This window comes from Sinohyriopsis cumingii, chromosome 15, assembly GCF_028554795.1.
Source record: "Sinohyriopsis cumingii isolate HCF-2022 chromosome 15, ASM2855479v2, whole genome shotgun sequence".
NCBI classification, from domain to species: Eukaryota; Metazoa; Mollusca; class Bivalvia; order Unionida; family Unionidae; genus Sinohyriopsis; species Sinohyriopsis cumingii.
The window spans coordinates 122,530,798-122,545,927 of NC_142975.1; the positions used below are offsets into that span (position 1 = coordinate 122,530,798).

General features: G+C 32.7%; 1 protein-coding gene across 6 annotated transcripts in view; it reads right to left on the reverse strand.

Moving 5' to 3' along the window:
• LOC149782638 (protein broad-minded-like) overlaps window positions 1–15,130 on the reverse strand; it is a 185,661-nt gene that overhangs the window by 144,995 nt on the left and 25,536 nt on the right. For all 6 annotated transcript variants that reach the window (XR_016414416.1, XM_089934131.1, XM_089934132.1 and 3 more), the window contains exons 9-12: window positions 10,898–10,959; window positions 7,077–7,218; window positions 2,658–2,714; window positions 125–227 (exon numbers count right to left, since the gene is read on the reverse strand). Coding sequence is in view for 5 of the 6 variants with exons in the window: in XM_089934131.1 (XP_089790257.1) it covers window positions 125–227; window positions 2,658–2,714; window positions 7,077–7,218; window positions 10,898–10,959 (364 nt within the window). In the remaining variant the exon portion in view is untranslated. The remainder of the gene's footprint in view (window positions 1–124; window positions 228–2,657; window positions 2,715–7,076; window positions 7,219–10,897; window positions 10,960–15,130) is intronic.

Sequence of the window (15,130 nt, forward strand, 5' to 3'; positions counted from 1 at the left end):
ACATTGAAATTAATAATTATTTTTTCGTGTACGAAAAATAACATGAAATACAGTACAATATTTAAAACATGAAACCGATTTATAAAGCAATATAATAAAGAGTAGCTGTTATAAAAGAAATTACCAATGGAGGTCTTGGACAGGGTGTCTGAGATATCACTCATAACATCAAAGGGAACCTTCCTGGATGCTGAAAACTCCAAACAATGCCTCACTGCATTTTCCACCTGAAAATAACAGTTTCAAATTAAAAATTCAATACAGGCTGACCATATGTACAGATTGTTTTATTTACCATCTGAAAATAACAGTTTCAAATTAAAAATCTAATGTAGGCTGGCCATATGTACAGATTGTTTACCTTTCCATCTGTTAATTACAGTTTCAAATTAAAAATCCAATACAGGCTGACCACATGTACAAATTGTTTTCTTTTCCATTTGATAGTTAGTTTCAGATTAAAAATCCAACTCAGCTTGACCACATATACAAAAAATAAATATTCCATCTGAAAATTAGTTTCAAATTAAAAATCCAATACACGCTGACCACATGTACACATTTTTGCTGTAATGTTATACAGATTTTTCTCAGTTGTGCATACGCAGACAGATAATCCACAAGTACAGACATTTGCATGATGAAAACATAAATGTGTACTTATACACTTATGCAAACTTATTTAATGTATACTTATTATTTCTCTCTAAATCCTTCATATAGATGGATTTGTAATTCTTCAAAAATATCCATGGCAGCTGAAAATAGTGTCAGCTGACAGATAACTTGTGTCTTATTTCAGAAGATGATAAAAGTGCTAATTGTTTTGAACAATCTGTGTGGTCACCCTGTCAATGTAAGATAACAGTGCTGACTGTTTCAATGAATCTGTGTAGTCACCCTGTCAATGTAAGATAACATTGTTGACTGTTTTGATGAATCTGTGTAGTCACTTTGCCACTGTCAGAACAACAGTAAAACAATGATTAGTGTTAATATTCTATGATAACAAACCAAGTAAAAGAAAAGACCAAGAAGTTTAGTAAAATCCAACAAATAATTCATTTCTATAGAATATAATGTGCAAATTTAAAAAAGAACATACAGTATTGTGAATTAAATCCCAAACAGTCCTGAAAGTTCTATCACAAATTCAAAAGTATAGAGTATTCCAAATGAATTCCAGTCATGCTCAGAATCAATTCCAATCATGTATTACAATTATATAATTCAAATATCTCTAAATGAATTCACAATAATCTCAAAATTGTAATAGAGTCAGAAAGTATTAATGAGCACTTTGTTATTCCAGTGAATAATTTAAATAAATAAATCCTCTCATTTTAAATCTGAATGCAACTGAAGTTAAAGATAGGAAAGAATAATTCTAATATAAATAATCCTAGTATAAAAACCTAAGTCACGATAAGAGGACCATCATGAGGGCCATCAAAATGGAAATTTCCATCAAATTTTAAAAAAATTTGTTTCTGGAATCATCTAGGGTCAGAATCATGCCTGTATCTAGAATTCAAAACCAAGTAAACTTGTTTACCCTACATGACATTAGTCATCAGTCATGTCATGTAGGTCCAAATTACTACCAAGAATCATGGACAAATATCAATCACACAATAAAATTTAAAAAACACATTACAATAGTCATAAGACTTGGCTTTATTCTAAAGGTAGCTTACAAATACACAGAAAGGTGTCTATAGCTACAGATCAATGACTAGTTTCAAATACTATAAATAACCTCATTCAATTATCAGTTTATAATAAAAAAAAGTCCTATATTTTGTAACAGCTTCTTTACAAAATACATCTGGCCCTCTTATAATGATCATAGATCCAATTTAATAAGATAAATTTTGGTTTCTCATTTCTCATAACTATATTAATTAACTCTTGACTACTGAAATCTGGTTACAATGAGGTCATATCACTGACTGTCTTAACTGTGGGTTGAATGTATTATTATGACATGGCCTTATTTGTGTTTCGTGTATCATTATGACATGGCCTTTTTTGTGTTTCATGCATTATTATGACATGGCATTATTTGTGTTTCATGCATCATTACGACATGACCTTTTTTGTGTTTCATGCATTATTATGACATGGCCTTATTCCTGTGTTTCATGCATTATTATGACATGGCCGTATTTCTGTGTTTCATGCATTATCATGACATGGCCTTATTTGTGTTTAATACATTATGACATGGCCTTATTTGTGTTTCATGCATTATTATGACATGGCCTCATTTGTGTTTCATGCATTATTATGACATGGCTTTATTTGTGTTTCATGCATAATTATGACATGGCCTTATTTGTGTTTAATACATTATTATGGCATAACCTTATTTGTGTTTAATACGTTATTATGACATGGCTTTATTTGTGTTTGATACATAATTATGACATGGACTTATTTGTGTTTAATGAATAATTATGACATGGCCTTATTTGTGTGTTTCATGCATTATTACAACATGTCCTTAGTTGTGTATTTTACGCATTATTATGACATGGCCTTATCTGTGTTTAATGTATAATTATGGCATAATTTTGTTTGTGTGTTTTATTTATCTTTTTTACAACACAGCACATTCATACTGAGAAAATAGTACATAGATTTGTATTACTTACAATTGGTCTATATTTCTGTAACCTTTCTAGGAGTGGCATTCTGCTGAAGGCCCCATGCTGAAATGAATAAAAACAATCATTTCTACATGATGAGGCTTCTGTACTTGGTGTGGAACTAACTAATATTTCATGAGATCCATAAAAATTGGACCAACTTTTACATCATGAGATCCATGAAAATGGACCAACTTTTACTTTTTTATGTTTCTTCAACCAGCTGGTCCCTTTTTTAGGTTGTAGTTTCTCAAGTAAAAATGTTTAAGTAAAAGTTGGTCTATTTTCATGGATCTCATGATGTAAAAGTTGGTCCATTTTTTATGGATCTCATGAAATATTAGTTAGTTCCACACCAAGTAAAGAAGCCTCATCATGTAGAAAAAGTAAAAGTAAAACATTTTTATGTTAGTTATACTCAAACCAAGGAACAACATATACTATTGAGTACAAGTTTTTCTTTGTATTAAAAATCATTTCAATATAAGGTGCCTCAGTAAAACCTGGTCCTTTTGTATAAGGTGTGTAATGTCACAGATGTCATGAAACAAAAGCTGGTCCTTTTGTGCAAGGTGTGTAACATCACAGATGTCATGAAACAAAAACTGGTCCCTTTGTATAAGGTGTGTAACGTCACAGATGTCATGAAACAAAAGCTGGTCCCTTTTTATAAGGTGTGTAACGTCACAGATTTCATGAAACAAAAGCTGGTCCCTTTGTGTAAGGTGTGTAACGTCACAGATGTAATGAAACAAAAGCTGGTCCTTTTGTATAAGGTGTGTAACGTCACAGATGTCATGAAACAAAAGCTGGTCCTTTTGTATAAGGTGTGTAACATCACAGATGTCATGAAACAAAAGCTGGTCCCTTTGTATAAGATGTGTAACGTCACAGATATCATTGAACAAAAGCTGGTCCCTTTGTATAAGGTGTGTAACGTCACAGATGTCATGAAACAAAAGCTGGTCTCTTTGTATAAGGTGTGTAACGTCACAGATGTCATGAAACAAAAGCTGGTTCCTTTGTAAAAGGTGTGTAACGTCACAGATGTCATGAAACAAAAGCTGGTCCCTTTGTATAAGGTGTGTAACATCACAGATGTCATGAAACAAAAGCTGGTCCCTTTTTCAAGGATGTCATAAAGTAAAAGTTGGTCTATTTTCATGGATCTCATGAAGTAAAAGTTGGTCCATTTTTTATGGATCTCATGAAGTAAAAGTTGGTCCATTTTTTATGGATCTCATGAAATAAAAGTTGGTCTATTTTCATGGATCTCATGAAGTAAAAGTTGGTCCCTTTCATACAGTGCATAGGGTCATGAATCTCATTTCGTTACTTAATAGTAATATTAGTACACGGGTTTACCCACTTTTTCAACTCCCCCAAATAGCATTAAAGTTGATTCATGTATCTGGTGTACAATTTATGTACTTATTAACTAGGATTTTAAACTCACAAATTGATTTACGCAGTACCAGAATGGGCCTCAATGGTCTGACTATATCAAATCATTAACTGCAACTTCACATCATGTAACAAGGTTCCCTCAAAGAGAATGACACTCGACTGGGTGAAAACATTTTGTAGTAATTCACAAAACGTCCAGCTCTTCCATATCATTTTTTAAATAACATCTGATTGTTAATAATCATCTCAGACATTATTGAGAAACTACAACCTACCAAGTTTCGTTAGAAAATTATTTTCTTAAATATCTGAGTTAATATGTTCACAAAATAAGTACCAAACTCTTTCTCATGGGTTTTGACCCTCAACCTGATAAAATGGATGAATTACTGAACTCCTCTCAGATCCATTTAAGATATATCCACATGCTAAATTTGGTTTAATTCATAATTTATATTTTTAAAAAGTTATGTCAGTTCATTTGTCTTGTACCATTTAAAGTGTTTTTCAAATATATCCACAACTTGACAAAAATCCATTTGTTTGTGATAAAATGTTCAAGAGCTAAAACAAACAAAAACCTATCTCAAAGCTTCACATCTGGAAATCAAGGCCAGGATGGTTACAATCAACTTGTTTATTGAAGTGAAATTACATGCAAAGTCTGGTCAGAATATATATTTGCAAAAATCACTGTTTTCTTAAGCTCAGTGAGGTACATTAAGGCAAACAGTGAGCTTTGACCTAATCCCAACATAAAGAAGGTCTGGTTTTCAAACTTATTCACTTTAGGGCAGAAATGTTCACCATCACATTTGCACAATGTTTATTCAGGCAGTGCAAGAGTTGTTTTTCTTTTTTAAAACCCAGTGTAAATGCCACCAGTCTCTTTCATGAGAGTAATGATAGCAAAAAATGTTTAGATGGCCAATATGGCTGTCGTGTTGGAGGTTAGATAATATTTTATTCTGGATCTGCTGTGTATTGTTATCATGTTCTGGTGAAAACCTCAAGACAGCCATACATCAGAAGGTGTAGCCATTGGAAGATTTTCTAGATGACTGCCAAGACAACCATTTGAAAATTTGACCAGCATCATGTTAATATTGGATCAATGTGCTTTGATAAAAATACCATGTTGATGTAAGTGTGTGTGTGTGATTTGGATTTTTAACACAGCTTTAACTTTTTTTCAATCACAGTGCTATAATGTTTACAGTGTGTCAGTTTATAGTGATGTCTTGCACTGGGGCATCATGCTGCAGACATGTAACATCATGTCCCACCTAGTCATATTATCCTGACACCAGGCTAACCAGTCCTAACATTAACCACTTAATGCTGAGTGATATGCAAGGCAGGAGTTAGTACCATTTTTATGTCTTTGGTACGACTCGGCCAGGGAATAAACTCATGACCTCCTGCATCCGAGCCACATGCTCGAACCACTTATGCCACTGGCATGGTCCCCATGTTGATATAACCATATATTTTCAAAGAGTGGTCAGTACTAGATTTTGATAACCAGACTTCAGGATTATATAAGCACCAATGTAAACCACAGGACCATCTAAATACCATAAGATGACATTTCAATACACTGGAGAAGCATTTATACAAAAATTTTCAAGATGACTATGTTTTATGTCAAATCAGCACCTTTCCAATAAGGACCATGTCATCTTCAGAATTTTAGTGAAAACCCTAAGTTTATATGACTACCAGTTCAGATTGAATAGTGATAACAAATGTTTCAAGACGGCTACCACTGTGGCTATGCTGGATGTCAGATTGACATCATTTTCCATTAGGACCATTATGACCATCGACAAGTCAAGAGAAGTCTTTTGGTGACCATGTTAGATATCAATCAGAATCATTTTCCATTAGGACCATCAACAAGTCAAGAGAAGTCTTTTGGTGACCATGTTCAATTTCAATCAGAACCATATTTTAATTTAGGACACAACTACCTATAAGTCATAAGAAGTCTTTTAGTGAAAATTCCATGTCAATACAACCACCTGTTCAGGATGTGTAACAAGAGAATGATTTTCAAGAAGACCATCATGTTATCCATACTGAAATGCTTGAGGAGCATCATTTTTGTTTTGGACCAACTAGATGGGGATGAAACCTCATGCCAAGTTTCACAACTCTCCTCCAAGGAGGAGTAGCAATAAGAAACAAATACTAATGGATGATGGACAGACAAAAGAGACAAACTTGTTGCATCAACTGTTCTGCACTTCAAACCATTACAGCTGAAAGTCAGCCTTCTGATATAACCATGTCAGTTACAGTTGTTGTAGACATATTTTGTTTTTAAGAAACAAAAAAACAAAAAAACTTTATTTCCACCTATGTATATTCCAGGTCATGATATGCAAGTCTATATGCTGTGTTAATGGGACGTTGCTAAGCTTGCAAACATATCACAGGAATATCTACAGGACATCAAATTGAGAAAAACTCAAAATATGTGTAATTTGAATATAAGTAGTTGATGTTGTTGTTGTTGTTGTGGGGTTTAATGCCATTTTTCAGCACAATAGTCTATACATGGCGGCCAGTATTAATGGTGGAGGAAGAACCCGGAAAACCCCGGAAAGAACCACCGACCCACGAGAAGCTACTGGCAAGCTTTCTCACATGCCCACATTGGCTGAATCTTAGACTCGAACCGATAAGTAGTTGAAAACTGACATTTGATTATAGATAAAAAACAATTATGCAGGGTTTATGCAGGCTCAAATGTTTTTCTGAACACTAAGGACAAATTTTTATCTCAGAAAATATTTATGCAGGACTTAAGAGGAAGTTACAAGATTTCAAAAGTTTGGAAGGAGTTACAAGGTTTCAAAATTTTACCTCTGGGTTCAAACTCTCCCCTCATGTTCCAGTACAGAGTTTTAAATTTTTTATTTAAGTCTGCCTGCCCCGGACACACTCTGAGCTTGTCCTGATTTGTAAAGCACTGCAATAAATATTTTAGCTACAAAAAGGGAGATAACCTACCATCCACTTGATGAACCACTGAGCTTTAATGTCTAGAAGGGCCACAAAATGTAGTGGGGTCAGCTGGGCTGAGGTCCCTACAGGACCCATGTGGTGTGTAGCATACAGGTTCAATGTACTCTCCAAAACCACTTCAAGATACCTACAAAGTAAAATTAAGACCAATATTTTGAGATGTCTGCTGGTGTATATATGTATGCTATTGGTGTATATATGCATGCTACTGGTGTATATATGTACACTACTGGTGTATATATGTATGCTACTGGTGTATGTATGTATGCTACTGGTGAATGTATGTATGCTACTGGTGTATACATGTATGCTACTGGTGTATGCATGTATGCTACTGGTGTATGCATGTATGTTACTGATGTATGCATGTATACTACTAGTGTATGCATGTATGCTACTGATGTATGCATGTATACTACTAGTGTATGCATGTATGCTACTGGTGTATACATGTATGCTACTGGTGTATACATGTATGCTACTGGTGTATGCATGTATGCTACTGATGTATGCATGTATACTACTAGTGTATGCATGTATGCTACTGGTGTATACATGTATGCTGCTGGTGTATGCATGCATGCTACTGGTATATGCATGTATGCTACTGGTGTATCCATGTATGCTACTGGTGTATGCATGTATGCTTAAGACAAATACTTTTAGACATTGCTGGTGTATATATGTATGTGACTAATACTTTGATACATATGCTGGTGTTAACATATATGCTTATGATCAACACAATGAGATGTATGATGATGTATGTATGTGTGTATGTATGTATGTATGTATGTGTGTGTGTGTGTATGTATGTATGTATGTATGTATGTATGCTTAAGACCAATACACTGACATGTCTGCTGGTGTATACATTAATACTTAAAACCAATACTTCTTTTTATGTATGTTGGTGTAATTAAGTATGCTTAAAACCAATACTTTCAGGTGTCTGCTGGTGCATATATGTACACTTACAGACAATTTCAAGGTGGTGTTTCTATAGCAGAACTGGTTTGTAACAAATCTCTTGGAACCAAAGCATTTAATATACAGGCTGTCATGACAAAAGAATCTCATCAAGACATAAATGTTTGGTATACGATAAAGTTCATTTAGCTAAAAAAATTTCTATCACAGACTCATATATATTACATTGTTATGTTACCATTCCAATCAGTTTTTAGGTTGGTTGTAATGGCAATGGTATCAACAATAATAATAATCTACCTGAATTTTAGAATTATTATGATAATTTCTATAAAAAAACTATGATGCAGTTGATACAAAACTTCAGAAGATTGTAATTAACAATTTGAAAAATCTAAAATAAAATCAAAAGAAATACACACATATGTCTTTAAAATAACCTTCACAAAGTTCTTACTTTAAAGTTCTTTTGGAAATGTTATAGACTGGCACAGTCACCTAAATATTTTCAGATGTTAATGCAAGAAATACTTTTCAATTAGCATAACACTAGTGATTTGTATACAGCTCTCTGCTTCACATCTTGTAACTGTTCATTATATCTTTCCTTAAAAAACTTGCACATAACAGCACTACAATGTGCAGTGGATAAGCATTTGTTTAGTAATTACTGAAGGTCAAGGTTCAATTCTGAAGACTAAAGTATACTTTAGTAGCTGTCCATCAGTGGTTGAAGGTTCTGACTCAGTAACTCACAATTCCTCTGCATCAAAGACCAGTCTGTTCTAAATGTTCCAAGAATGTTCAACATGATGAAACAGAAGCATCCAAGACCAGTCTATTCTAAAAGTGTCAGGAATGTTTAATATGATGAAACAGTAGCATCAAAGACCAGTCTATTCTAAATGTGTCAAGAATGTTTAATACAATAAACAGCTTCAAAGACCAGTCTATTCTAAATGTGTCAAGAGTGTTTAATATAATAAACAGCTTAAAAGACCAGTACATTCTTAATGTATCAAGAATGTTTAATACAATAAACAGCTTCAAAGACCAGTAAATTCTAAATGTGTCAAGAATGTTTAATACAATAAACAGCTTCAAAGACCAGTCTATTCTAAAAGTGTCAGGAATGTTTAATATAATAAACAGATAAACAGCTTAAAAGACGAGTACATTCTTAATGTGTCAAGAATGTTTAATACAATAAACAGCTTCAAAGACCAGTAAATTCTAAATGTATCAAGAATGTTTAATACAATAAACAGCTTCAAAGACCAGTCTATTCTAAAAGTGTCAGGAATGTTTAATATAATAAACAGCTTAAAAGACCAGTACATTCTTAATGTGTCAAGAATATTTAATACAATAAACAGCTTCAAAGACCAGTCTATTCTAAATGTGTCAAGAATGTTTAATAAAATAAACAGCTTAAAAGACCAGTACATTCTTAATGTGTCAAGAATGTTTAATACAATAAACAGCTTCAAAGACCAGTCTATTCTAAATGTGTCAAGAATGTTTAATACAATAAACAGCTTAAAAGACCAGTCTATTCTAAATGTGTCAAGAATGTTTAATACAATAAACAGCTTCAAAGACCACTCTATTCTAAAAGTGTCAGGAATATTTAATATGATGAATCAGTAGCATCAAAGACCAGTCTATTCTAAAAGTGTCAAGAATGTTTAATACAATGAAACAGTAGCATCAAAGACAAATAAATTCTAAATATGCCAAGAATGTTTAATACAATAAATAGTTTCAAAGACCAGTAAATTCTAAATATGTCAAGAATGTTTGATACAATAAACAGCTTTAAAGACCAGTCTACTCTAAAAGTGTCAGGAATATTTAATACAATAAAACAGTAGCATCAAAGACAGTAAATTCTAAATGTCTCAAGAATGTTTAATACAACAAACAGCTTCAGAGACCAGTTTATTCTAAAAGTGTCAGGAATGTTTAATGCAATGAAACAGTATCATAAAAGACCAATAAATTCTAAATGTGTCAAGAATGTTTAATACAATAAACAGCTTCAAAGACCAGTCTATTCTAAATGTGCCAAGAATGTTTAATACAATAAACAACTTCAAGGACCTGTCTATTCTAAATCTGCCAAGAATGTTTAATACAATAAACAGCTTCAAAGACCAGTCTATTCTAAATGTGCCAAGAATGTTTAATACAATAAACAACTTCAAGGACCTGTCTATTCTAAATGTGCCAAGAATGTTTAATACAATAAACAGCTTCAAGGACCTGTCTATTCTTAATGTGTTAAGAATGTTTAATACAATAAACAGCTTCAAAGACCAGTCTATTCTAAATGTGTCAAGAATGTTTAATACAATAAACAGCTTCAAGGACCTGTTTATTCTTAATGTGTCAAGAATGTTTAATACAATAAACAGCTTCAAAGACCAGTCTATTCTAAATGTGTCAAGAATGTTTAATACAATAATACAATAAGACATGTCTATTCTAAATGTGTTAAAAATGTTCAATAATATAGCAAGTAATGCATGTATGCTAGCAAATCTCAAATAATGTTCAAAAAGTTTTCTCTCTGAAATTTAGTATCAATTTGTCTTTAAATTTAATAATACCAATGAGTGACACAGCCAAACATGGTACAGGGGCAACAATTACTGCTGTCATAATCTGCTATGACATTAAAAAGCAGGAACCATTAAGGAAAAAGAAACAAAACTTTAAAATACATAAATGTTAATAGGACCAAATATTCTAACATATTTATTGAGAAATACTTACTGGTCTATTTAAGCTGATTTGAAGAATTATGAAACTAAAATAATAATGGAATTCATTAGAAGAAAACAAGAATTCTTTTAGGATATTCAATACTTCACCTATCAGGATATCGTATCCAATAACTTGTGGTCTCTTGTTGAAATTCATTGAGAAGTCGGAACTGTAACAAAAAAGGAAGCCATTTATTTGAAGCATATGTATCTGCCAATTAAGTATTACAGAACTCCTTCACTGTAAAGCCCTGCAATTTCAGTTTTTGTTGTAAGGCATGTATGGTCATTGATCCCATGTCATTAAATAATAATAAAATTCTATGCATCATGTACTTCATTATAAGGCAGTCTGAGTATAAGACGGCATACTCTATGGCTTCCATGGAATGTGTTATAATGAGGGAGTACTGCATCAAGTACTTCATTATAAGGCAGTCTGAATATAAGATGGCATACTCTATGGCTTCCATGTACAGTGTTATAATGAGGAAGTACTTTATCATGTACTTCATTATAAGGCAGTCTGAGTATAAGACGGCATACTCTATGGCTTCCATGGAATGTGTTATACTGAGGGAGTACTGCATCATGTACTTCATTATAAGGCAGTCTGAGTATAAGATGGCATACTCTATGGCTTCCATGGAATGTGTTATAATGAGGAAGTACTGTATCATGTACTTCATTATAAGGCAGTCTGACTGAGTATAAGAAGGCATTCTCTATGGCTTCCATGGAATGTGTTATAATGAGGGAGTACTGCATCATGTACTTCATCATAAGGCAGTCTAAGTATAAGACGGCATACTCTATGGCTTCCATGGAATGTGTTATAATGAGGAAGTACTGCATCATGTACTTCATTATAAGGCAGTCTGAGTATAAGACAGCATACTCTATGGCTTCCATGGAATGTGTTATACTGAGGATGTACTGTATCATGTACTTCATTATAAGGCACTCTCATTATAAAGCACTCTCACTATAAGGCAGTTTACTCAATGGCTTCCATGGACAGTATTATCATCAGGGAGTATTGCATCTCACTATAAGGTGGTCTCATTATAAGGTAGTTTACTCAATGGCTACCATGGACAACATTATTATCAGAGAGTAATTATCATCAACTTCATTATAAGTCAATCTCAATATAAGGCAGTTTCACTTTAAGGCAATACACCCTATGACTACCATGGACAGTACTATTATCAGGGAGTACTGTATCATGCATTTTACTATAAGGCAGTCTCACTATAAGGCAGTACACCATATGCCTCCTATGGACAGCATTATCATCAAGGAGTACTGTATCTCACTATAAGACAATACTCCACAGCATTATCATCAAGGAGTACTGTATCTCACTATAAGGCAGTATACCATATGGCTCCCATGGACAGTATTATCATCAGGGAGTACTGTATCTCACTATAAGGCAATACTCCACAGTATTATCATCAAGGAGTACTGAATCTTACTATCAGGCAGTACACCATATGCCTCCCATGGACAGCATTATCATCAGGGAGTAATGTGTCTCACTATAAGGCAGTACACCATAAGACAGTCTCACTCTAAGGCAGTCTCATTATAAGGCACTCTTACTATAAGGCAGTCTCACTATAAGGCAGCACACCATATGACTCCCATGGACAGAATCACCATGAGGAAGGATGGTTCAATTTTTAAGAAAGACTATGCCACAGTTGTTTTTGTACTCATTGTGGTATCACTGGGAGATTGTTTTATCATGTATTGCACCTTTTACAAATCTAGATTTAACAATATTTTGAAATGTGTAATTACCTTGATTGTCATACTGTAGCCTATTTTAAACTGAGAATTCTTTCATATGCAGTCAATTGTCACAAAATCATGCCTTACAGTCGGCTGTTCTTCTTTCATGTGCATGTAATGTCTCTCATTACTGTATTCTTTTTAATTTGTTTAGAATCTAATTTAGAATCTGCAACGATGCAAAAGGACTACTCAACATGCATTTCTGATCATATAAAAGCAAAATGTTTATGTACATTGATTATCTTTGGATCTAGTCTATTAAACCCTTAGAGAGTAGATTTAAAGAGTGGAACTATTACCATGCAAATTAAACTACTAGAGAGTAGATTTAAACAGTGGAATTATTGCTATGCAAGTTAACCACTAGAGAGAAGATTTAAAAAGTGGAATTATATCAATGCAAATTAAACCCCTAGAAAGTAGATTTAAACAGTGGAATTATTACCATGCAAATTATAATAAACCCTTAGTAAATTTAAAGAGTGGAATTATTGCCATGCAAATTAAACCCCATAAGAGTAGATTTCAAGAGTGGAATTATTACCATGCAAATTAAACCCCTAGAGAGTAGATTTAAAGAGTGGAATTATTACCATGCAAATTAAACCCCTAGAGAGTAGATTTAAAGAATGGAATTATTACAATGCAAATTAAACACCTAGAGAGTAGATTTAAAGAGTGGAATTACTAAAATGCAAATTAAACCCCTATAAAAAAAGATTTGATGAGTGGAATTGGCACCATGCAAATTAAACCCTAGAGAGTAGATTTAAAGAGTGGAATTATTACCATGCAAATTAACCACTAGAGAGTAGATTTAAGGAGTGGAATTATTGCCATGCAAATCAAACCCCTAGATAGCAGATATAAGGAGTGGAATTATTGCCAGGCAAATTAATTCCCTAGAGTCTAGATTTAAAGAGTGGAAGTATTGCCATGCAAATTAAACCCCTAGAGAGTAGATTAAAGAGTGGAATTATTACCATGCCAATTAAACTCCTAGAGAGTAGATTTAAAGAGAGGAATTATTGCCATTCAATTAAACCCCTAGAGAGGAGATTTAAAGTGTGGAATTGGTACCATGCAAATTAAACTTTAGAAAGTTGATTTAAAGAGTGGAATTAAATCCATACAAATTAAAACCGTTAGAGAGTAGATCTGAAGAGTGGAATTATTGCTAAGCATATTAATCCTTAGAGAGTAGATTTAAAGAGCAGAATTATTATGATGCAAATTAAAACCCTAGAGAGTTGATTTGAAGAGTGGAATTATTACCATGCAAATTAAACCCCTAGTGAGTAGATTTAAAGAGTGGAATTATTACCATGCAAATTAAACCCCTAGAGAGTAGATTTGAAGAGTGGAATTACTACCATGCAAATTAAACCCCTAGAGAGTAGATTTGAAGAGTGAAACTGGTACCATACAAATCAATTTTAACAGATCTGAAAATTATGTTTAGAAAATAATACCATATATGGAGAAAATGCACATATTTTTGTTATTATATGTTTCATAAAAAGATTTTGAAATGTATCATTGTGAGAACAACTGATATACCCACTTTGGTAATTAAAGCGATATTGCCACAGTGGTTAAATCATGTCTGGAAATACCTGCTTTTACCAATAAGGAAATATATATATATATATATATATATATATATATATATATATATATATATATATATATATATATATATATATATATATATATATATATATCTGCCGTTATGCATCAAATATTTCCAAATTTAGGCCTAATTCAATTTTCTTCTTCTTTTTACATTTCATTTCCATTTTCTCTCTTTCCATCATCTTCATCAGGATCAACATATACAATATGCCAACACTGTACATTGATTTAAAGAAAATGCCAACAACAAACTCAAAACAACAAGTAGGTTTCAAATATTAGCTCATTTAAATTAGCTTTCCAATGATTCATGCAAATTATCATGACCACATGACCTGTTTCAATTTGACTTTGAGTGTCACCCATAACTATTTCACTCTACAATAAGTATTAAAAGATTTTTGGAGAAACATTGGATTAAATATAATAATAAAATTGATCAATTAGAAATTTTAACACTCATAATCAAGTATGAAAAAGATGGAAAAATATTTGATACACTGCAAACTGAAATTAAATTACTATCAAAACTTGGGTACAGCATCTGTTACATACTTAGATGGCACAATTGTCCCATAAAGGTTTCTCACAATCAAATTTTTTTAGTTGAAGATATTATGCTATGAAGGCTGATGAATTTGACCAAATTATGGTGATGCTACTTCACCCAAACAATATTTATTGTATCAATGTGAGCAAGAAATGTGAAAGTGAAAATGAAAGTCATTTCATTTTGAATATGAACAAAAGACATTAGTTTGACAAATTAAACAATACAGAGTACTATAAGTAGGAGATAAATTCATAAAAATCACAGACCTAAATAATGGAAAATTGTGGATCTTCCTTTTATTCAGGGTTAGTCACGTATTTCTTTCAAAATTTTCTAGGTGTTTCCAGGTT